This window comes from Branchiostoma belcheri, unplaced genomic scaffold (genome assembly GCF_001625305.1).
Source record: "Branchiostoma belcheri isolate BF01 breed outbred unplaced genomic scaffold, Haploidv18h27 scaffold3, whole genome shotgun sequence".
NCBI lineage: Eukaryota > Metazoa > Chordata > Leptocardii > Amphioxiformes > Branchiostomatidae > Branchiostoma > Branchiostoma belcheri.
In genome coordinates, this window is record NW_017803909.1 from 545415 (window position 1) to 568531 (window position 23117).

Here is a 23117-nt window from a genome sequence, read left to right on the forward strand (position 1 = left end):
AAAACAAAACAACGTTTATAACAGCCAGCAGGTTTTTTATTTCTTCTTATTCAATAGAACACGGAAAAAATATGAGGTTTTTTGAGCTTCATCCACAGTCAGTACTGCACAGAAGACTGGTTAGCGAAGCCACTGAAACTACTCGGTATAAGTTATTATTTGAGTGGCAAGAGCTTCCAGCATAGCCCTGTTCTGACAAAGAATCGAATATGTAAAACAGCCATGACGACTATCCCTGTTTTTCGTGCGTCCCACAGATGATGTTTTCCGGCGGAGCCCGCTTGGACCACTCGCTCCAGGAGCCGTCGTACACGGGGACGTCCTCCTTCCCGCAGAGATGCGCGGCCAGGGCGAGCCCGCAGGCCGTGACGCCCGAGCCGCACGTCGCCACCATCGGGCGGGCCAGGTCCACACCTGATGCCGAGAACATCTCCTGTAACTTCTCGGGGGATTTTATAATCTTAGTCTCGTAGTCTACGACTCTTCCTAGAGGAACGTTGACGGCACCTGGCATGTGGCCTACATCTGAAAAATAAAATCGGATTCACATCATTCCTCTACCCAAAGAACTTCGTGTTGACTTTAAAACTTAATATATAATATGAATCATAGGCTGACAAATGCTCACCTGGCTTTGATGCAGGGTCTGCCTCTCCGTTAAAAACATTAGCTGACCGAGAATCTACCATCTGAACAGACTTCTGTGTGAAGTTCTTCTCCATGAAGCCAAAGTCTCGGACCAAAGACGGGTTGTACGTGGCACTGAAGTTGGCTTTTTCAACCTGTGTAATGAACGTCACAAGTGTAATTGCAACAACTACATAAAAACGAAACCGAGTACCAACAACAACTTTCATCATGTCACGTCCTGTCTTAAACGACAGCTCACTAAGTTTCAAATGATCTTCGGCCGGACTTCCGCAAAAAATACTAGTGACCTTACTATGGGGACGTAACGTCGGGAACAGAACAAGTATGCGATAGTTTGGTTAGCAGAATTTTTTTACCATTATTTGGATTCACTTTAAGTCCCCATCACCAAAAGATACGACATTTACAGTGATTAATCTTTCATTATCGCAACTTCTACGTTACTTGAAATTTCTCACTCAGCGTCTTCTACTCCCTCTATAATACCTGTGGGATCTCGTCAGTGACTGGGTGGCCCAGCTCGCACCACTTGACCAGTCCTCCGTTTAGAACAGAGACCAGGGGATGTCCGAAGACCCGGAACATCCACCAGACCCTCGCGGCGGAGAACAGCCCCCTGTCCATGCCGTCATACACCACCACGTGCGTGCCGTTATCCACACCTAGGTCTCCCACGTACGACTCGAACTGCTGTGTCGGGGGCAGCATGTTTCTGTACGGGCTGGACTTGTCGGAACATTCCTGAAAAAGGCAAAAGTTAAAGGTATGGTATACTTTCGCGGCCTTGGTGTTGGGGGGGGGGGGAGACTAGCCTGGTATCCATCTTATTTTTGCTGCCGATTTTCGTCCTCAAGTCCCGTAAACAGGGAGAGAGAAGAAAATGAAAGAGACTCGGTAGCTATATAAAGACAGGGATGGATAAATTTAGACGATATTCAAACTTAGTAACTTTGTATTATAGCTACCGACTCGAGAAAGTATACGTGATCCGACCGCGGCAAATTATGTTACATTTCCAGAACTAGAAAGGTTTCAAAGTACTGTACATCACGGATAATACACGGTTAAACCAAGGAGGTTCAAAAAGGAGGCAAGAACTTCTTGGTTAAACTTACTTTTTAAAACATCCCCAACCAATACTCATATGATCAAACCCCCGACCAGAAAGTACACACCAAACCAAGGTCAGACCAAAAGGCCGGAAGGTCGACCTAGTAACCCGCTATATGGGTCAAAACTAACCGGAGGACAGACGGTGACGCTTACGTTTTAGTGACATTTACAGATCTATTTCGTCCTTTTAAGCTTCAAGGCGCTCTCTCCCTACCTGTAAGTTAAAGAATAGCGCTCCAGGAATGTGCTCGGATTCTTGGTTGCGGTTGCGGATACACTGTAGTACCCTGAGGTGAAGCGGCGGACTCGCAAGTCGCTCAGCTAACCACGGAACATTCACCAGAGTAGATACGACCCTCATCTTCCAAGGATCAAAACTCAAGCTAAGCGCTAATAACAACGTTATATCCTTACTCACAAAAGACGTACGAGCTCTGAGGATTATGGCTTAATTTATCTCTATATGATTGTGCTCAATCATGACTACGTATACGTGACAGCGTCCACGCTGTGGCCGATTGAGCAAGAGAAACCGGTTGTTCAGATACGTGTCATATATAGTCAGTTACGACCTTGAAGCCAGCTGCCATTCAAGTCACGTGGATGAGTTGAATAGCAGCAAACCATAAGAATAAGACGGGGGCAGACCATGAAATATGGGTGGCGGGATGGTAACGTTAGATGATGTTACATGTATAATATGTTACATGTTGTCATAATACCCAGTCTAGGACAGCACATAATATACTATTACTTCCAGCAATACTTTGTTAGTCAGTAGGTCTGTTAGTTGTTGTTGTTGTTGTTGTTTTAGTTTATGCATTTCTTTATTTCTTGGTTGGTTTGTTGGTACGTTGGTTAGTAACTCATAAGAGTTATTATCAATTTTCATTATTTTAGAAGGGGCCCGGGGATAACAATTAAGGTCAAAAATTTCCCCCAGACAATGTTGAACCGTTTTGCCTACCTGTATGTCAAAGAAGAGTGCTCCTGGGATGTGTTTCTGTCTGTACTCCGCCCGCTGGTCGCGCTTGTGTATCGGCAGGTAGTAAGAACAGTCCAGTACCCGGAGGGGGAGGGGCGACAGGGCCGGACTGGACAGTCTTTCCGCCAACCATGGCACATTCACCAGCGCTGAGACGATTCTCATCTTGGTCGGAACAGAAGATAACTTTCCTTTGGAGTGTTTGTGAACGTGTAGGCCTGGCTAGGTCACTGAGGTGGCGTCCAAACTGTTGGAAAATATTGCCTTTAGGGTCGCGACCAAGAGGGCCAGACTGGTTACAAATTTAAGTGGTGTTCGGGCCCTTAAGACAAAAAACCGTTCACTGCAACAGAAAGCTTGTCTACGCACTCCTGAATACATGGGCTTATGCGTTCCGCAACGTGCATTTCACATGTAGCAAGACAAAACCTTACGTCAAACCTTCAGAAAGGATCCTGTCCAACTGGTTGATGTAAACAACAGCTGAACTCTGAACTTTCAACTCTATATCACCCTGTCAAGCTCTACACACATCAACATAACGTCAGGGTCAATTGTCATGCCATCGAAAGGAAATACTGTACAAGTCTCTAACGTTACACTGTCCCGAATGCTATGAATGGTGTCATACATTACTGCGTATGGGACTTTGACCTGACATTAAAATTCCATGAAAGTGCCGGTGAAGTTTGCACCGTAACTGATAGGTAGCGCTGTGACACGGCTGACATCTTCAACTAGTTAAATCCAGATAGATCTGAGTAAACAAACCAACCAGGGTGGTACGAGTTCGCGGTGTGGAGAGCTCTTACCTTTGTCCTCAAGCGCAGTTGACGACAAAAACACTACGCTACGAGTTACGTGAGTAGACTTTAAGTGTTGGATTATAGCTTATGGCCCTGAAACACAACAGTGTGTCATGAAATGTCCCTTAAAATCAACGTGCATTCAATTAGTGTATTACTTATTGGCCTTATGGAAGCTGCAAATCACTGTTTATTCACGGGGGAGGGGCAAGATTTTTATCACCAGTCAGTGCCTGTTTTTTTAATATATTCCAGGCATACACGATAAATCTGGAGAATATGTTACCACCTCATTTTCTGACATATATCATATACGACAACAATTAAGATTCAGAGCAGTTGAGTCTCATATTAATTGGAAAGAAGTCCGGCAAGCTGCCAATGCATGCCAAGAACAATTTGTCCTCTGCTGCTCTGAGAGTCAATAGAACTACTAGTATTCGACAGCATTTTCGGTCAGGCCCTTACTAGTAAGCTCTCAACAAACGTAAATCTCATGTTTTATGTGTGTTAAAGAATTTTTGAAGTAAAAAATATTAAATACATAATGTCATGTTAATGTACTTTTACACCTAATGTTATAATGGTGATATTGAAGACGGATAACGTTAATTAATAGCTGTGTTAGTATGTCTCAGGTATGAAATTATTAAGGATATATCATGTTTTATTATATATGATGAAACCATATTAAACATACATTTTTTTATCTCCTGACACAGGTCTGTGCCATTGGTGCTGTACTGCAGCACCTGGTCATCACTCCACATTTGGTACATCAAAAACTTCTTCCTATTTGCCAATAGAAGTCGACCTGCTATCCCCAGACTTATCATACTTCACAGCATTTACACCTCCAGATACAGATTTTCAAGGAGAAGAAAGGCTCCAAGGAAAGCATGACCGCGCAGGTAAGTCATGTTTTAATAAACCTTTTAAGCACCTGTCACACATTCAGGACTTTCCCACAGCTTTGCTCTCAAATGTTCCCAAGTAAATGTTTGTGCTAGGTTGGGTCAGTAGCCTGGAATCCACCATATTCTTGCTCCAGTTCTCTTGTCTGATGGCATCCAAGCAGAATATGACTTTCCTGCCTTAAATGTTGACAGTGAGTAGTAGGCAACATCTCTGGCCAACTCCACATATATTTGTGGCACCTGAAACATTAAGGAACACATGCACACCTGTAACCTCACAACAGGTCAGAAATTCCATTAGGCAATTTGTCTAGGACAAATGGCAGCCACACCAAACTGTTCATCAAGATTTTCAACCCTGCCATGTCATTCTGCCTATCACAATACATATTAACTCCCCAACTCTCTCATAGGTATACCAGGTGTTTTAGGGCATAGTGTTTCTTCACTTCCATTTGTTTAAGTAACACTCTGTTGGAATCCATTAACCATATTAAGGTTGAAGCCTTTTTTCTTGAGGTTACATGACAATTTTTATTTACTCCTTTCTAGGAAAAATGGACAACCCAGCTCCAGAAACAGAAAACTTTAGAAAAGTTAAACATACGAACCAGTTGGAAACATACTTCTACCCAGGACTCTTTATGGATGATCATATGAAGTAAGTTATGATAGAATTCAGTCACGGTGTACTCACAACTAACATTGGCCCACCAATATGATAAATGTGATATAAGGTCTTGTTTCACAAGAATATGTACAAGATTTACTTCATATATTTGATCACCAACTTCAGTAAATTCATGATAGTGAACTAAAAAAAAGCTCCTTGGTTTCTCTCTTCTTTGTTGTTTTTAGAAAAACCTGAAGCACTTATATCAATTTCCCTTGAATGAAGATCATATATGTTAGTTGATAAGAAAAAGCTATTTATTTGGGCAGGTGTAAAATATTGATTGTGAGAGGGTGAATTTTAGGCAAAATCAATGGAGTAAGTGTTGTTGAATCCTTCTGTAGTTACACCTGGGAGGACATCAACATTGGACATGTACAGGTGTAGGTGCACGGTCGCCATGGCAGCGAAGCAGGTGACTTTACCTAGAGTTACTCTCCAACCCTCCTAATCATCATATGTCTGTAAAGTTAACTTTGATACAGGAAAAATCATGTACACATACATGTACATTGTGTGCAGAGGTATTGTTTGCTACTACTACTACTACTAGTAGGTGAATTTTTGTCTGATTTATGAAACGTTTGCCTCTGTTTTAAATGTCATTGACTACACTTTGGTCAGAACTTCTATGACTGGAGAAAAACATTATACGCAACTGCATTTTGATAGTATGACACCTTAAATCCATTTTTACATGAAGGCATAGCGAGCCTAAAAAGGTAAGGAAATGGTAAAAATCACTTCTCAGTACATCTATCAATATTTTCCATGGTTTTCTGTTGTGTTCTTCAGCCACTTATGCAGAGACTGGTCAGGTTGTGTGGCCAGCAGCTGTGGTAAGTTTCATTGTATTTCTATCTGCCCCACTCCTCCAGAATTCCCCTATTTTTCAAACCTGGACACTGTCCTTGGTACTGAATGGCTTAGGTATTGTGTTTATTTTTGCTACATGGGCAAAAGAATGTTTTTGTAAGATGATGAAGCACCTTAAATCACTAAGTTTTCCTTTATGCAAAATTTTCTTGTAATTATAATCTCATATGTTGCCTGGTTATAAAGGCCAATCTAAGGGAATGTTAAAGATAATGCTACAGATGCTACCTATTACACATTTGTGACACATGCATTGTACATGTAGAACAGTATCTCCAAAAATGCCTAAGTGCTAGAAATTCGGCCATTTACTGTAAAAGCACATTCTCATCTCATACTACATAGTCTTTGTAATTTAGATAGTTTAGTAGTATGTTTGTTATATACAATAGGTACCTTGTATAACTTTGAACCCTGTACAACTGTTCTTGCAGGTGCTGTCTCACTACCTGCTGCACCATTCTCACCTGGTCCAGTCCAGGTCAGTTCTGGAGCTGGGGGCAGGGGTCGGACTGCCCGGCCTGGTGGCCGCCAAGCTGACCAAGGACCCCTCGGCAGTGGTGCTGACTGACCACACCGAGGTGGTTCTGGAACTACTGCAGAAGAACACTGAGGCTAACTTCACTGGGGATACTGGTGGGTCTTTTACATGTACCAGTACTAAATGTTACATTATTGATATACATGTACATGTATACGATAACAATCCACTTTGAGAACACAAAGCAAACTGACATGATTATCTGTATCTGTATCAGTATAGCCGGTATAACCGCCCTTCGGCGTAACACAACAGCTAATCACGCTAATTAAGCTGGCTTAAAAGTCACAAACACTTCACACAGTAACACACTGTCTTCAACTAAATCTGTTAATTTCTTTGGTATCAATATAAAAAGTCAGTGAATCTACTTGGCTATATTATGAGTGTAGAAATCTTTCCATTCTCATGTTAGCATTGTTAGGACAGTAGCTGAAAAAGAATTCATACAAATGCCTTACAGATATCGACTATAACATGACTTTTTTACAGGTTCTGCAAGATTTGCCAGAGCTGTAAATTTCTTCTTCTTTGAATTTCATTGTTTGCAACTATGGAAAACTAATGATAAGTATTACTACTAAATGATTAAATGGTAATAACAGCACATAACACAGAGTTGACAAAAATTAACATGACATGTATGATTGAGACTTACCCTTCTCTCAATTTTCTCCTCAGCTACATGTATGTGTTCCCCATGAATATTTAGAGTGTACCATTTCCATTAGAGGTTTTACTAATATTCCTTAGATCACCCCCATCTTGCATATGTATGTACAAATGTACTTGTACATATAGCTACTCAACCTCATGTGTTCCATCAGTCTGCTCTCTTGAAGTGTAAATGACACCTGTCAATCAGTGAACCACTGTCTGTATCTGTCTGTACATTAACACACTTTCTGGAAATCCTATAGTCTCCTGGACTCTTTAACACAATGTACACATCCCAACTCTGGTAACCACAATTGTAACTGACAGGTCCAGGCCTCAGCCAATGATTTTTAATCATCATCTCGGAGACGTTTTCAACACAAGTTACAACAAGGCATAAGGTACTGGAACTCTCCTAACTAAGTTACTGAGTAAGTTCTGGAGCTCTCGATGATTTTTTTTTATTATCTGGATGTTCCTCCCAGCTATCATCAGCATCTTACCTCTACATCCTTTCCTAGAAGATGTTTTTACGGTTGAAAGATTTTCTTGAAAGTTTTTGATGGGTTGCTTGGTCAAGTTGCAGTTTTCTCTGTTTCTTTTTCTTTCGTTTTTACAAGGGGTCATCCCAACATAATTTGATCATAGCTTAATCCTTGACTAATATCTTTAAGTCCAACCACCAGATGGTCCTAAATCTGCCCTTCTGGACTGGGGGGTTGACCTTGAGGAGTTTAGGATGACCTATGGGACCTTTGACCTCATCCTGGGGGCTGACATCATCTACTGGATAGAGCAGGAAGGTATGGCAGAGCCGCTGTTCCAGACAGTCAGCATGCTGATGTCAAAAAAGGTACAGTAAAACCTTACTATTATATTCAACATAAAACATGGGCCTCCTTAACATGTGAATGGATTACATTTTAAGGAGGCCCCAACTTTTAGATGGAAGCAACAGAAAATTGATCTTGTTTTGCAACATTGAGCTTTTTTAACGTGTTTTGACATTTCGTGATACCGATTCTCTTGGTCATAATGTAGGTAAATTTTGCCTTTCTTTTTCATTCTATTAACATTTTAGTGTTTACAATGTTTCTTGTGCAGAATTTTTGCCATTTTTGGACAGCTTACGTTTCTATTTCATCCCTAACTTTTAACTTTCTTGGCTACCGACCAGGCGGACGCCATGTTTGTGATGTGTCACCATGTCAGGTCAGCTCAGATAGCCCAGAGTATCCAAGACATCGCCGGCAAGTTTAACCTGCTGTGTGCCGAGGTCGGCAAAGATGACCTACCCGCAGTGTGCTCAGACAGCCTCAGTAATGTCCCCCTGCAACTTTTAACCTTTACTCCTAAAGATGCAGACATCATCGTTTAGCAACAAGGCTGTTTATACAGACCTGAGCTGTAAATTCCTAGTAAAGTAGAACGTCAAGTCATATTCAAGCATTAGATCACAGTACAGTATGGATCTTAATAAATTTAGACATATTAGTTACAACATTTAATATGTAAAGCAAGTGTGTAAAGACAATATTACAACACTAACAGCCAAAACACTGAGGGCTGGTATTTTTTCTGTTTTATTTCATCTGTCAGAATAATTTCACATTACAAGCAAAGATCACTTGAAAATACTTTTATAGAAAGACTCCACAGTTGCAATTGAAAAAGTTGAATGTCACATAAGTGTATACTAAGCTTGTCAGGACAATGAATAGCACCAAACAAATCAATTACTGACAATTACTGAGAAATATGGTAGTGTATAAGTAGAGATACGAAATTTCAAGGAGTATACATATGTTATGGTCCTTACAGATAATGGGACTTCACAGTGTTTTCCAGCTTTTCTTTAGTATTGTATTCCATTCCTTATTGTGACAAAGAGAGTAGCAAATTATATGTCATGAAAGATTAAACGTATCACCATCATTTCTGTCTTGATGTCATGTTACTTGAATGTGTACTCTAATAGTCCTAACGTATGGCATAACATAAGATGCTTCAACAATATTTTCATTATTCTATGATAAAAAATTAAATTACTATTGATGCTCGTCAGACATCAGAATGCTGTTTTTTCTTATCAATGATTCACAACATTTTCCAGAACTTTTGAAGACATTTTTTGTGATGAGTAGTGAAAATTAGATGACTAAAAATCATACAATTTTTTCCACTGGCAAACTGTATTTCATATGTAATCAATCTTACATGTCCCTCAATGTTATCAACTGTATTTCTTGGGCTGAATTCATTACAAGACCCTTTTATTGTGCTATTATGCTATCATTGTGGTCCTTAGAACTTGTGGGTAGCAGCAGCTAGAAGCCATCCAGGAATTTTGAGAAATGATGGAATCCAGGCAGCCAATCCTGTGTAACCTCTCATAGCAACCATGCCCTTCACTGTCCAGAAGTTCACAGGCACTGAACCTGGGGCATCATGGGAATTGCAGAGCAAACAGGTTACAATTTTTTCATGAAAATATGCTGTCTTTAATTGAATTACAGGAAATATTACGTACATAGGACAGTCAGCATGCTTTTCATCCTTGGTATCAAATGTAATTTGCTATTCCTGTCCTTGGAGCTGAATGAGCCTAAATGCCCCTGTCCATGGTACTGAATGAGCCTCACTATCCCTGTCCTTGGTACTGAATGGGCCTCACTATCCCTGTCCTTGGTACTGAATAAGTCTCACTATCCCTGTCCTTGGTACTGAATAAGTCTCACTATCCCTGTCCTTGGTACTGAATGGGTCTCATCAATTCTGCCAATGGTGCTGAATGTGCCAGTTACACATCAATTAACTTGTGTAAACCACAGGTAAATTGCTTGTGTGACTGGTCCTATTCAGAGTATATATGTAATATCCGTTGCAATCATGGAGAAATTTGTTGTACTTACCATCAATGTCTGTAAAGCCATATTCCTCTGCCAAAAGACATGTGCACAGGATTCTACCAGACTTCTGCATTATGTTGGGATCTAAATGTTGTAACAGCAAAAATAAAGGTAAACATCACCAGACAGTAAAAAAAAGTTCAGCCATCTATTGTCAATAAAGTAAAAAAAGAAGTAAAGTTTTTTTTTCCTTTTTGTTCTTAAGTTTTTTTTTGCCCTGCATTGTAAACCAGCAATTAGTATCAATTATCTGGATTGTACAGACATAGTTGACTACTGACCAGACAAGACATGCAAAAAACTTTCTACATCTTATTTCTCATTCATATTTTGGCCATCGCACCCACCTTGTGCCAGATGAACTATGGCCTTCCCTGCAAACTCTACTGTCTCTGACTTCGCAAACACTTTAGCACTCTGAAGAAAAAAAATTGAGCATCAAATGTCACATAAAATTAGTAATCGACCCAATGCCCCACAATTGTAATGAGAGCCAAAATCTCAACTGTTACAATACACATTACAACCTCAATAATGTTTTTTAACCTTGCCTCTGCTAATTCATCTATCCACCAAACTTAAATCCCTTACAGCACATTCCGGTAGCACATATCATCTTGAATATATGGATTTTTACAGCAAACCTTGCTTTCTGGCCTTTGAGCGAGGAGGTCTGAAACAAGCTCAGTCTTCACCGCACCAGGCCATAAGGAGATGAAGGCAACGTTGTGTTTCCTCAGCTCATGTGCACAATCAGCCGCCATTCTGTCACACTGCAGGTGGTTAGAATGTATGACAGAAATATTTCACAACAAAATGTGAATTGAACAAGGACAAGTCTGTACGCCTGCATTGCATTTTGATAATTTTTGTTCAGTTTTGGTTTATCATATCAATCTGCACCTCTGTTTTCTTTATTTATGTACCATGTATTTTGTATCTTCTGTTGTCTCAGTAAGTCCACATTAAAGCTGGGTTAAACCATAACACATGTTAATAAAGCTTCATTCATTTATTCCAGTCATTTATTAAACAGTATCATTTATTAAAGTTGATCTTATGGCAATAACGGCCGGGTGCCAAGAAAAAAGAAGATAAAAAGGTTTCCAACAAAGACAATAAAACCTACCGCTGCCTTGCCAATGCCATATGCCACGTTGAAGAGGTACCGCAGACCTCCAGGACTGGAAATGTTTACGATCAGACCCTTCTTCTGTGGCACCATCAGCCGGGCTGCGTACACCGAGCAGACATAGTGATTCCTGAAATTGAGGAGAAATTCTATCAAAATTACCTTGAATATTACTCAACAGAAAATGTAGCCGCTGCATACTAGTTTGAATGTTGCAATGTCTTTCATTGGCTACAACTGTCAAAATTTGGGAGTACTGTTGAAGAAACTATACCTTATCTGTCATATCTGTTACAAGTTTACCTTAATCCAACATTGTTCACTTCATCCCAGAATTCTGCATCTTGCTGCCAGAATGAGTTCTTCTCATTCTCAAAGATGCCCTGGTGATGAAAAACACAGAAAAAGGTCAAAACTACCTTCTTGATAAATGTGTTACAACACAATTTAGGACTGCAGTACTCTTAAATCTTTATTCTAACAACTACATGTACATGTAAATAACCTGAAGCTATGTACAGAAGCTATATTGTCTTTGTAATAGTAACAGTCAAGCTTTGAAAAACTTTTCATAACAAAGATCTTGAATGTCTCACTGTAACAGCCTTATAGGCGTTGTTGACCAGTATGTCCAACTGTCCGTTCTGTTCCCGCTGAATCTGATCGAACAGAGCCTTGATGTTATCATCCTTCTCGTGGTCACACTGCACTGGGATGCACTTTCCTCCACGTTTCTCAATCTGGGTTGGCAAGGATTGAACACACTAAGTCAGTTTGAAGGTGATTTTCAACTTGTAACTTGATGTAGAGTGATTGCTCTTCAAAATGCAATATTCTTGAGTTTTAAGTGTATTTTACAAAAAGCTGACCACAAATATCACTTATATACAATGTAGCTTTGATGAGGGCCTGCAAGAATTAAAACGGCCGATTACGCTCTACGGAAAAGGGCTTGTGGGCCCCCTTTGATTGCTTGTTCCCAACTCATACATGTAGGTTATGACCACTTGGATTGCTTCAGGTGGAAAAAAAGATATTATTATATTATTGTTATTAACATATTATTATGTTGTTGTTTTAGTGATTCTTATATGTTTTGTTGCAATTAATGAGTATGTATTAGTAAATCCCATATTTGAAATTGCATTGTGTAATACGGTACCTCTTCTGCACATTCTAACAGTGATGTCCCCTTGCCTGTGCGCTGTAGGGTGCGGCCTGTTCACCAAAAAATGAAAATAGAAATCCTTGGTGAACAGTGTATCAATCATTTCATTCATTCGTACATTTGTTCATTCGTCCATCCATCCATTCATCAAGGCTACACAAGAATACATCCCGACGGTAAAACAACTATTACAGCACAAATTAACCCTGCCACTGATCAAACTATATCTTTCCACATATTATGAGACATTTAAGTATTTATTGAAATACACCTTTATGAGACAGGTGAGACATTTATTACCTTTATAACTCGGGTATTTATTGCATTACACCTTTTCTGTGACATGATTTCTATACGTATCCCCATGCAGACCTGTGATGTAGACTGTAGCTCCTGCCTCTCCCAGCTGCAGTGCGATGCCCTTCCCTATACCTCTGGTCGCACCTGTCACCAGGGCTATCTTTCCTGACAGCATGTTGGACACTCTGTACGAATATATCAAAACACATAAGCACCTTGAACACATCAAATGCTCAAAAACCATTATTTGACATGTATGGCAGTATAACATGATAATGTTAAAGGATATAGAAATCATGAAATCAGGCCTAGGTGCATAATTAGTGAAGTATGTAAAATACACCTCACATGGCTCAGCCTTATGTCCATACTATCAGTACGCACAGCCAATGTTTTCCGTAAACCCATTGACCAACTAGACGAACGATCACATCATACGCACAGTCACACTGATGCTTACTAACACAATTCTCTAATATACACTGAGGGCTAACGGTACCCAATACCTATCTGTAAGAAGGTAGTTGCTGGTACGTGTCTGTGTCCGTGGGTACGCGTGTTCCTCTGTTCCTCCACAAAGCAAAAGCTCATGTGGTTCAAAGGTCGTGCACGGGTCACGCTAATCTCCAAGCAGATGTAGGGTTCAGATCAGCATTTTTCGCGTGACGATTCTCGGAGGCTTTCCGTGCGACTTTGTAGTGTCGTCAAACATTAAACCGGGCCTTACATATACTTATAGAGTAACAAAGCACTTGTTTTATTTCTAATAATCCTTTCCTATTGCATCATCCTAGTCGAAGCTACCCAAATGACTCCATTGAATGAAATGGTCCTTAGTGAAGTCAGAAAAGCCCGTAAGGTCATTCGCATGTCTTTGCTTCTTAGGAATATAATGAGCTAACAGTATAGTTCTGACTCGCCAGGACTGACTAGAATAGATACCAATGGAAACAACTCCATATAAACACTTGTTCTCCTGAGTTCATGAAACTACTTGTTCTCCTAAGTTCATGAAATAAAGCCTTGCCTCGTCAGTGGCATAATTCCCGCCCACGTTTGCAAAATATTCCTCCAAGTTCAATGCGGTTTAAGAAAATGTTACTTACTGTGAGTCCCGACTCCGCCCCGTGTATTAAAAACTTTGACTTGTACAGCTGTGGAAGAATATAAACCCTCACCGGTTTCCAGCCTCGAGTATTTCACGGCCGAGTGGACTTTGGCAGCAAACACCTGTTACCGGGTGACCTCTGATAGCAATCTGGGTGGGAAAGCTTCCGCGACATAGGCTTTCACAGGCATTTAGATTTATTGCCAATTCAGTACAGCAACTCAAGAGAAACACGCATCGAGGCTCTAGTCTCCATGGGACAGCACCATTTCATTCTTGGTCTAATGCTAATAGGTCTTTTTTTACCTCAAGTCTTCATTGATCTCCATTGACGGTGTCATTTTCTCTATTACCTACTTCCAGTACCTCAGCTACGTTCAGATAGTAGACGATAGTATGCTAGCTAGACTAAAAGCAAGTCAGCAATGATAGCACTCTTATACTAGTTATAGCATCATGTAGTCGCTTGCTGTAGATAAGATCGCCTGACCGGCATTGCGTCACACATACCCACTCCTTCTAGAAGGAAGGATTGTATATAACGTTATAGTTTGCCTCGCAATAAGTTACTAGTAACCAATTAACGTTAGATGTTATATTTCATGCAGCAGTGATTCCGCATGATGAACTTCGACATACGTACTAACTTTTCGCTTAATAAAACTTGATACTGTAATGTTAGCCTTGGGCGTAATATGAATAGGACAACCGGCTTCAGTCTTCAACATGGCGTGCCAGTAACCTTTTACGCAAGGGCCGGCTCAAGCTTCTTTTCCCATGAAGTCCTGTAATGACATTTAGGTATTTACCTCAACTTCTTCAAATTCTTGTACAAAGTGTGCCGGGTTGCAGACGTTGCTGGTGTTTCCCGCAAATAGGTCAATTGTGGTCGGTGTCGTGCTACTTTAGAGAAGTTCTAACCACTTTTAAGCAAAAATCTGCCTAGTTTAAAGGCAGGGGTATTGATATCTATAATGGTACGTTCACGGACGAAACGCGGCGCCGCGGGCTACAGATGACTGCTGTCATCAAGAGGTCTGTTCGGTTATTACCTGTTCAAAGGTCATTTCACTTTAACTATTTCAAAAACTGGTGCCAGCCCAACGCAGCAAGTATTAGAGCAAGGATGGACCCGAGGATACTATTTTCTCTCCTCTGCACGTTGATGAGCGCCTTCGCAGCACAGTTTATGACCTTGAGTAGTCAGGCAGGAGTTCCCGGACTGCAGCTGTTATTCCTCATGAAGCTAGTGCAGCTCCCCTGCATCCTTCTCGTCATACCGTGTTTTAAACCGAAGCTCACAGCCGAGGACAAACAGCAAACCATAACTTTGGTCTTGTCAGGAATTGTTGACAACGCGGGAATCATCTTCGCATATATGTCCTTCGTCTTTGTCGTGCCAGGAATCGCCTTGGGTGTCATACAAGGATCGATACCCTTCTTTACTGCCTGTATAGGATTTATTTTCCTGAGAGAAACGTTGGGTGTCGTAGACTGTTGCGGAGTCCTTTGCAGCGCAGCTGGAGTTATCCTTGTCGCGGTCGGAATGAGCATGGATGCCGCTTCGTCAACACAGCGGCTCACTGTCGCCATTCTTTTACCACTTGCGGCAGCTTTCACCAAGGGTCCAAATAACGTCATTATGCGATTACTTATCGGGGTTCGTGGAATGCCCATACTGACGGTAGCTTTGTACTCACATGTGCTGGGACCAGTGGTGCTGCTGCCGTTGACGTATGCACTTGAGACACCACGTTGGACACTGTCTGCAGGAACTATAGGGTACGTTGTCGGGCTCAGTCTATGCGAGCTTTGCGCATCATTGTCTTTAAAACTCGTGCTGAAAATGGAAAAAGCTGGCGTTACGGCGACATTGATGACGCTCGTTGTACCTTTGACTCTTTTGCTGGACTACATTTTTCAGTCCAAATTCCCCAGCCCTATGAAACTGGTAGGCGTGTCACTTGTGTTACTGGGAATCGCGGTGATGGGGGCCCATGCCTGCTGGGTGAATCGTCACGAGATACGTCACAGAGAGCTCATGGAATTGTTGGACTTCGACGACTGAGCACAGGTAGTTGGTGTCGACAACTATGCGATATGGTTGTCCAAGTTGTGTTATGAACAAAGTAAATATCTGGCTATCGATATCTAGAACGGTACGTTCACGGACGAAACAACGCGGCGCCAAGGGCTATAGATGACTGCTATATGACTACAGAGGTCCGCACGGGTTCCAGCCCATTCATGGTCAAAAGGACACAAACTAGCGGTCATTTCGTTGGGAATTAGCCGTGAAGGCACGCCTGATAGAAAAAAAGTTCACCGCGCCTGAAGGTACAAATTTATCGCCCCAACTGGTTTGCATGGCCGTGCTTTTTTGTGGCGTTGACAGATGGAATTGGACGCACTCACCCAGGCCAGTCACAGAAACGGTATGGACAAATAGCCTCCTGTGCAGGCCCCGCGGCGGAATGGAACCTTCTATCGGCGGCTATGTAGGATGGCCGGCTATATTAAAATAACGCGTTAAAACTCTTTTCCACCGCCGCGGGGCCTGCACAGGAGGCTAATGGACAAGGAGGTCCCTTCATGCGTCTGGTTATGTCTGCCCTAAAGCAGTAGTACAAAAGTAAGAAACAGGAACAATAAGTAATGACATTAACTTTTATTTTGAATACAACCACTCTGTTGACATTTTGTGCAACAAGAATAATTAATTATATATTTTAAAAGAATTGTACGACATGTGGATTGCACCACTGCAAATATAAAACAATACATCTTATACTAATATTTTCTTGCAATACAGCATAATTTGATTTGTGTAGAATAGAAACAAGTCAGACATAATAATTTTGCATACTGGTGGAACTGTACAGAATAATTACAAAATAATGTGTTTCATTATGCTACAATGCATTTATTTGGTCCCAGAGTAAAAGCAGTAATGGCAAATTTCTGCCCAAAGATACACTGGCTCTGTCTTTGCATAATGTTCACATCAAATATTTGGCACACTGTGTTATGTCAAACCTTGTTGCAACTCATAAAAAGCCTTGTTTAGCTTCTTCACCCTTTCCTCTGTCATTTTCTTGTTGTTTTCTGTCTCTCTCAACAACTCCCTCATTTCCTGTTCCACCTGTACCACCCTCTGATTCGCTCTGTCTATCTCCTCCTGTTTCTCCTGCACAGCTCTCTCAAGGTCGTCCTCATGTGCTGCGACCTTGGCCTCCAGCTGCTGTCTGAAGGCGTCGTCCGCTCTCCTCAGTCTGTCCAGGGCCGCCTGCTCCGCCTCCAGGGCTCGCTGTCTCTCCTCCTGAAGCTTCTTTTCTTTGGCATCAAAGTTCTCCTTGGCTTGTCTGACCTGAAGTTGAGATTGCACCAAACTGTGTTACTTTTAATGTTCCATTGACAAACAAATAAAAAAACATGTCAACAATTTAGATACTATTAAGTAAGGAGGGCAGTTATTGTAACTGATATCCAAACCTACAAAAACAGGTTTTAGTATCTGGTTAGCACCATTAGAGGCACACGTACTTCAGTACTTTCAAAATATTTGTATTACATTGACCATTATATCCCAAAAGGTGGAGATCATTATCAATAAATAAATACTATCACATCCCTAAACATTTTTCTAGCCTAAACTTGACTTTTGAATCTCTTGCAATAATATAATACTATTGATAGCGTTGAAAGGTTGACAGACATACACTGTGTGTATAGTGGAGAGTCCAACATTACCTGAGTCTCCAGCGTGCCGATGAGCTGTCCCTTGTCCTTCCATTTCCTGTCCAGCACGTTCAGGGCCTTCCGGTTCTCCTCCAGTTCGTCCTGCACGTCGGACAGCTGTCCCTTCAGCTGTTCCTTCCGCTCTGTCAGCTGGTCAACTTTCTCCTGTGGTGATACAGACATCAGGGTCGTATGTTGGCATGTTCTTGTTCTTGACATTTATTGCAATGGACATGTTGGTGTAGATAGCATACATGCATGAAACAATCAGCATTCGGATAAGTTTAAACATATGCACATTCAGCAGTTTGATTGATTAAGATTATACTGCAGAAATTTAAAGCTGGACTAAGCAGTAACTTAAAGGTGTATATGCACCCAGTATTTCAAGCCCTGATATTCCTATCATTACCTGTAGATCCTGAGCATGTGTTGTCTCCTCTGCTACCCTACTCTCCAGGTCCCTCTGTACTTTAAGTGACTCCTCCCTAGCTTTCTTCACCTCCTCATCCCTCTCTTTCAATCCTTCCTTCAGCTTCCTGATAGTGTCTGTCTGGTCCTCTAACATCTTTGTCTTGATCTTAAGGGCATCGTTGTCTCTCTCATTCTGTTTCTTAAGGAGACTGACTTCTGCTGACAGAGCTTCTATCTTGGCTTCCAATCGTCCTCTATCCTGGGCAAGGGAAGCTCCTGCAATGACAGTGTTGAAACACATGCACTGTGTTATACACTTATATAGTGTGACAGGCTGAATAAAAGTTCTAAACAGGATCTATGCGGCTCCTACCAGATGTCTTACTGCGTGTGTGATATGTGATTGTCAGTTAGCTTGAGGAATGAATCTACAGTAACTATACTATACTCTGTGCTATACACTGAATCATCAGATATGTTTCCTTACAGTAAGATTGTTAATGGTAAAATCTTACTGTAAATGCTTACCAGTAGACAACCATCACACAATATCCCAACAATACATTACACAAGTTACAATACATGTACTTCACTAATACACAGTAATTCAGAGAAGATTATTTTGAAATGCTGAGACGACAGCAAGAAAGAAAGAAAGTGTATATCTCCAGGTGAGCACCTATAATGACCTACCTAAAAAGCACTACACATATATATATATATAGGTTGAAAGACACAAGTGAATATCCCTGACCTTGCTGTGCGAGTTCCTGGCTCCAGAGTTTCTTCTCTGCCCTGAGCCCCTCGATGACGGACTCCTGTGCAGTCAGCTGAGACTGGAGCCTGACCTTGTCCTGTTTCATGACCTCCACAGCAGGCAGTCTCCTCCGAGCCTCCTCCAGCTGGGTCTCAAGGGTCTGGTTACGTTCCTACAAGGAGGTAAAGTCCATACACTCAGGTAACTGTACGATGATAGCATCTTAAATTAGCTCCATTCCCCTATCACCAATTCCTTTGGTCAATGGCTGCAAATCTGGGAGTCTAGATGTTGAAAATGTTTTTCTAACCATACAAATACAAATCATAAGGAAGCTTATACTATTCATTCCGTGAAATATACAATGTTCAATCATTTTTTAAATTCATCTTCTGGTGAATTTCCTACCATAAAGTGCAGACTATAGGATGTATATATTACATGTACCTACATTCAGTGCTCTGTAGCTATATTCTGGCCAGTCAAAACTTTTTCCAGGCTTTATGTTTCAGAAAAAAAAAGCTTAAATGGTTTATGTCCTGTATCAATCATACACTCATTGAGGATCATCATTTTTCCTCGGAAGTATTCAATGGCCATATTCTGTATTCCCTATAGACACACAGTTAAATATACTGACCCTAAGATCTCGAAGTGTCTCCTGCCGTGACTTAGACAGCTCTGTTATCCTGCCCTTCTGTTCCTTCACCATGGCCGTCAGTTCCTGCACCATGGTCGACACCTTCTTCTCCTTCTCCTGAGCTGACAGCATGGCTGCCCTGTACCGGGAGGACTCCCCTGTGGCGTTCTCAAAAGCCTCCTGAACTTCCCTGAACCTGCTGGCCTCTATCTGTAGAGCCATTCTGAACTCATCCTCCAGATCTGTGTACTGTTTGGTCAGGGTCTCGATTCTGACAAGAAATTAGAACTATGATAAGAATTATTTGAACACCAGTCTTGTGAAAAAAAAATCAAATTGAATGCTTTTGTTTATTTGTTTATTTATTTATTAAAATGTTATTTGTTATCAATGCCAATTTAGAAGGGCCAAGCACAGACAGACAAGAGACAGTCATGTTTTACCCCACCTTTGCTGTTGAGATTTAAGCTCCTGGGAGTGCCTCTTTTCTTCTTTTGCAACTTCTCTAGCTAGGACCTCTTGGAATTCTTTACTGTTCAGGGAAAACCGACCTGCAAGTTCCTTCCTGCAATGACAGCCAAGGTATAAATATCTTAAGAATTGTGTACAGTTAAGTACATAGACCACATAGATTTCATAATGAAGACAACTTTTTATTACCAAACTTTTTTTCACACACATGCATCAGTTTTGGGGTTCCAAGAGGATGTCGTCCACATAATCAAATCAACATGGCCGTATCCTGTAATGACATAACCCAAACCTGTGATCCTGCTCCCTCTCTGCCAGGAGTGCCTGTAGTGCCTGGATCTGGTCCTTACTCTGCTGTAGGGAGTGTCGTACCAGCTCCAACTCCCTCTGGGAGGCCGACGCTTTCATCTGGGATTCCTGGGTCTTCTTAGTCTGTGGTCGTGAATAGCAATGTGATGTGCCACATACAAAATAACAAAATTTGAACTCAACCTGCTTAATATATGTTCTACTGACATCACTTCTAGATAAAATCTTACCAATAATCATCTCCAATTATACATGTCCGTAATATTTACAACTGTCCACTGATAAGATTGTTGTTCTTTTTTCTAACACTTAGACTAATGAGGTCAAACAATCCCATCACTCTAAACAGAGATGATGGTGACCAGTCAATGCAGTTTTTTTACATCAATGACATAGTGACAGCTTAACTGTGGGAGGTTATTTCATTTCCTCCTGTTCAATTCAGTTCTGAGAAGGACCCACCTCATGAGCGAGCTGCTGTAGTCTGTCTGTCTCTCTCCTGGCGGCTGTCTCCTCCATGGCCTGCAGGGCTCTTCTCTGCTCCTCCTCTGCTTTCTGAGCTGTTCCAAGTTTCTTTACTGTTCCTGCCAGCTGTTCCTATTGGGTGAGAACAGAGCTCCAGTCAAATTGTACAGCAGTCAAGATCATCTATCAGTAGTGTAATTTTCAGAGACTCTCTGGTCTAATTCTTAACTCTAAGCAAACTTCAGAGAAGCCATGTGACAAGTCTCACTGGGTCAGTGTATTGAAGAAGACCAGAGTGACTGGTCGAAAGTTCTACATGTAGGTGAGGTCACTTTACATTTCTGCCTTTATCTAAAACAACACCACTATTATATAGTACTTATCAAGTCCCTGGAGGCTTATTTCAGAAGATGCAGAGTGTTGAAATTACCTTCAGAGTGTCTAGCTGATCTTGCAGGTTCCCCCTGGTCTCTCGCTCGTTCATCAGGGCCTGTTTCAGCCTGGAGGTGGCCTGGATGGCAACAGCCTGAAGCTCCTGCTCTTCTGAACCTGGAGTGGGAGACAGGAAGGTAGAGTGGGGGATAAAATTAATATTTGATTCTAAGCAGTAACCACACAATGTTTTACCATCATGAGTCATGTTTGGTGACAGATTTGAAGAGTGTCTTCCCAGTTCTAATACCTGTTGAAACAATAGTGACACACTCATTGTAACACGTTCAGTAGCTATATATATATATATATAGGCCTGTGGACTATTCTAAGATGAAGCTTACCTTTTTCCTGAAGTGTTTTGACCTGGTCAGCCAGTCTCATGGCTGCTTGTTCTGCCTTCCATCTCCTTTCTCTCTCACTGTCAAGTTCCCTCATCAAGTCCTGCAAATAGGCCAGGTAGATGTGTTTGAAAATACATTCAAAGGGAGTAGGCAAATGCAAAGGAACTGTACAATGGATGCTAAGAATTCTATGATGTAAACTTTGGTCTCAACTATTATTCCTAAAAACATGTCATTCAAACAAACTATGCACTCTGGTTGCCTACATGTATGTCTACATTGACTGAAAATGATTCTCACAAAGCATAAAGGAATTTTGTTGTGTTTGTTATGTTTTCTCTTGGCTCACCAGAAACTGTTTGTCTGCCTCCACATCCCGGGGCTGAGGCGCCCTCATGGACACAGCCACTGTTGTAGGTCGGCTGGTGTCTGAGGGAGGGCTGGAGGTGGTGGTGCCTCCTTTCCTCTGTTCATCACTGCAAGATATCCAACAATAGTTGCGCTGATAAGGTTTTTTTTGTAACTTTTTAACAGTCTACCTTTTATTTGATATACAGAACTGAGGAATCCTGTATTTTGATCATTTTTACTCTATCAATATGTCTCAATCCCCATGCATGTAATGTCCTGATGCAAGTCAGCTGTTCTGGGTGCCATGTTTGTGACAAAGATGTCTGTCTTTTGAAATAAACCATTCATATAGAATTGACCTAATAACAGTACTTATGATCCTTCTGACATTTGACAGCTTTCGGATGATAGTTTTAGCAGGGGCATAGACACTACTACTAAAGGGACTATGATCTTAACTTCATGTACAAATGTCTAGTATCTTTGCAGTGACCTTATAAGAGGATTTTATCAGTACATGTACCTGATCTGCCCCTTCTGCTGTCTGGCAAGTTCCTCCCTCCTCCTGGATGTTGCTGTACTTCGTCCTGCTGTTTTCGTCTTCCTCTCCTTCCTCCTCCTGCCTGGAGCATCTGTATCACTCTCATCAGTGTGGTCCACATCTGGGTAGAAATTCGTCAATGTCATTCAATGAAGTTAATGTAGGGTCTATGATGACGCTATCTGGAATTATGTCTGTGTATTTATCAAGTGTACATTAAAAATGTAAACAAGAAGCATATCAAATATAGTCACAAACCTTAAGGTTTATGAAGCTAACATATCTGAGAATAATTTAAGCTTTAATCTCAGAGGGGCTATACATTTGAGTATGCCATTACCTCTTTTAGCAGGTTGTCTGGTAGGTCTCCTTTCTGGAGCAGTCTCATGCCCTTCCTGGGGTGAAGAGGAACTTGCTTTTCTAGACTGAAATAGATGTACCATTTTACTACCTTGAAACAACTTCAAGCAAATCTAGTTTTTGAAATGATAAAAATATCTGAAAACTGCAAAACTAATTTATCCTTAATAAGAACTTTTCCAAACTTTAGTCTGGCATCATTAGTAATCCTGGGCCATTATGTACACGACATTACACTTCTGTCCATTTCATATGCTGGAAAAGAAAACTACCCTGTTGCATATTTACCTGTTGTTTCCCTGCATACATGAGATGTGCCAGCTGATGCTCCAGTGTCTCTAACCTGACCTCATGGTCCACAGACAGGCGACCACGCCCGCTCACTCTTGCCTGTAAGTTGAGGGACATGTTGAGAATTATGCTTTAGGGTTTAAAATTTTTAGCCAGTTAAATTTTCAG

The 23117-nt window shown here is 41.2% G+C and overlaps 4 protein-coding genes, 1 long non-coding RNA gene and 1 pseudogene across 8 annotated transcripts in view; 2 read left to right on the forward strand and 4 right to left on the reverse strand.

The window, feature by feature from the left end:
* Positions 1–29: 29 nt before the first annotated feature.
* Positions 30–3210, reverse strand: LOC109473538 (thiosulfate sulfurtransferase-like). 2 transcript variants are annotated; one of them, XM_019773423.1, is made up of 4 exons: positions 2732–3210; positions 1138–1392; positions 629–782; positions 30–525 (listed from the first exon to the last, which is right to left on the reverse strand). In XM_019773423.1, the coding sequence occupies exons 1-4, from the start codon at positions 2912–2914 to the stop codon at positions 230–232; spliced, it is 888 nt and encodes a 295-aa protein (XP_019628982.1). In that variant the 5' UTR covers positions 2915–3210; the 3' UTR covers positions 30–229. The 2 variants fall into 2 exon arrangements, with proteins under 2 accessions (XP_019628982.1, XP_019628983.1); XM_019773424.1 differs by lacking the exon at positions 2732–3210 and adding an exon at positions 1979–2264.
* A 239-nt stretch (positions 3211–3449) lies between these two features.
* LOC109473548 lies at positions 3450–4467 on the forward strand. Its single transcript, XR_002140422.1, has 2 exons — positions 3450–3610; positions 4278–4467. It is a non-coding gene; the product is annotated as an uncharacterized LOC109473548 (long non-coding RNA).
* A 264-nt stretch (positions 4468–4731) lies between these two features.
* LOC109473307 (protein N-lysine methyltransferase METTL21A-like) lies at positions 4732–9193 on the forward strand. The gene is made up of 5 exons (XM_019773180.1): positions 4732–4756; positions 5941–5984; positions 6456–6657; positions 7894–8072; positions 8397–9193. Exons 1-5 carry the CDS (start codon positions 4732–4734, stop codon positions 8595–8597), a joined length of 651 nt encoding a protein of 216 aa, XP_019628739.1. The 3' UTR covers positions 8598–9193.
* A 112-nt stretch (positions 9194–9305) lies between these two features.
* LOC109473536 (dehydrogenase/reductase SDR family member 1-like) lies at positions 9306–13958 on the reverse strand. Of its 3 annotated transcripts, none has more exons than XM_019773418.1 (10): positions 13835–13958; positions 12801–12913; positions 12423–12478; positions 11857–12000; positions 11564–11643; positions 11258–11390; positions 10773–10901; positions 10476–10545; positions 10132–10212; positions 9306–9657 (listed from the first exon to the last, which is right to left on the reverse strand). In XM_019773418.1, exons 2-10 carry the CDS (start codon positions 12901–12903, stop codon positions 9524–9526), a joined length of 930 nt encoding a protein of 309 aa, XP_019628977.1. In that variant the 5' UTR covers positions 12904–12913; positions 13835–13958; the 3' UTR covers positions 9306–9523. The 3 variants fall into 3 exon arrangements, with proteins under 3 accessions (XP_019628977.1, XP_019628978.1, XP_019628976.1); XM_019773419.1 differs by having other exon boundaries at positions 13907–13925; XM_019773417.1 differs by lacking the exon at positions 13835–13958 and adding an exon at positions 13235–13317.
* Positions 13959–14913: 955 nt separating this feature from the next.
* On the reverse strand, positions 14914–15429 carry LOC109473309 (annotated as a pseudogene).
* Positions 15430–16861: 1432 nt separating this feature from the next.
* The window catches only part of LOC109473310 (leucine-rich repeat and coiled-coil domain-containing protein 1-like), an 11711-nt gene continuing 5455 nt past the window's right edge, over positions 16862–23117 (reverse strand). Inside the window, exons 4-17 of the mRNA XM_019773181.1 lie at positions 22947–23079; positions 22639–22723; positions 22281–22419; positions 21756–21882; positions 21407–21506; positions 21061–21179; positions 20628–20762; positions 20149–20288; positions 19834–19950; positions 19386–19656; positions 18743–18917; positions 17987–18264; positions 17587–17739; positions 16862–17203 (exon numbers count right to left, since the gene is read on the reverse strand). Of these exons, the coding sequence (XP_019628740.1) occupies positions 16862–17203; positions 17587–17739; positions 17987–18264; positions 18743–18917; positions 19386–19656; positions 19834–19950; positions 20149–20288; positions 20628–20762; positions 21061–21179; positions 21407–21506; positions 21756–21882; positions 22281–22419; positions 22639–22723; positions 22947–23079 (2314 nt within the window). The remainder of the gene's footprint in view (positions 17204–17586; positions 17740–17986; positions 18265–18742; positions 18918–19385; positions 19657–19833; positions 19951–20148; positions 20289–20627; positions 20763–21060; positions 21180–21406; positions 21507–21755; positions 21883–22280; positions 22420–22638; positions 22724–22946; positions 23080–23117) is intronic.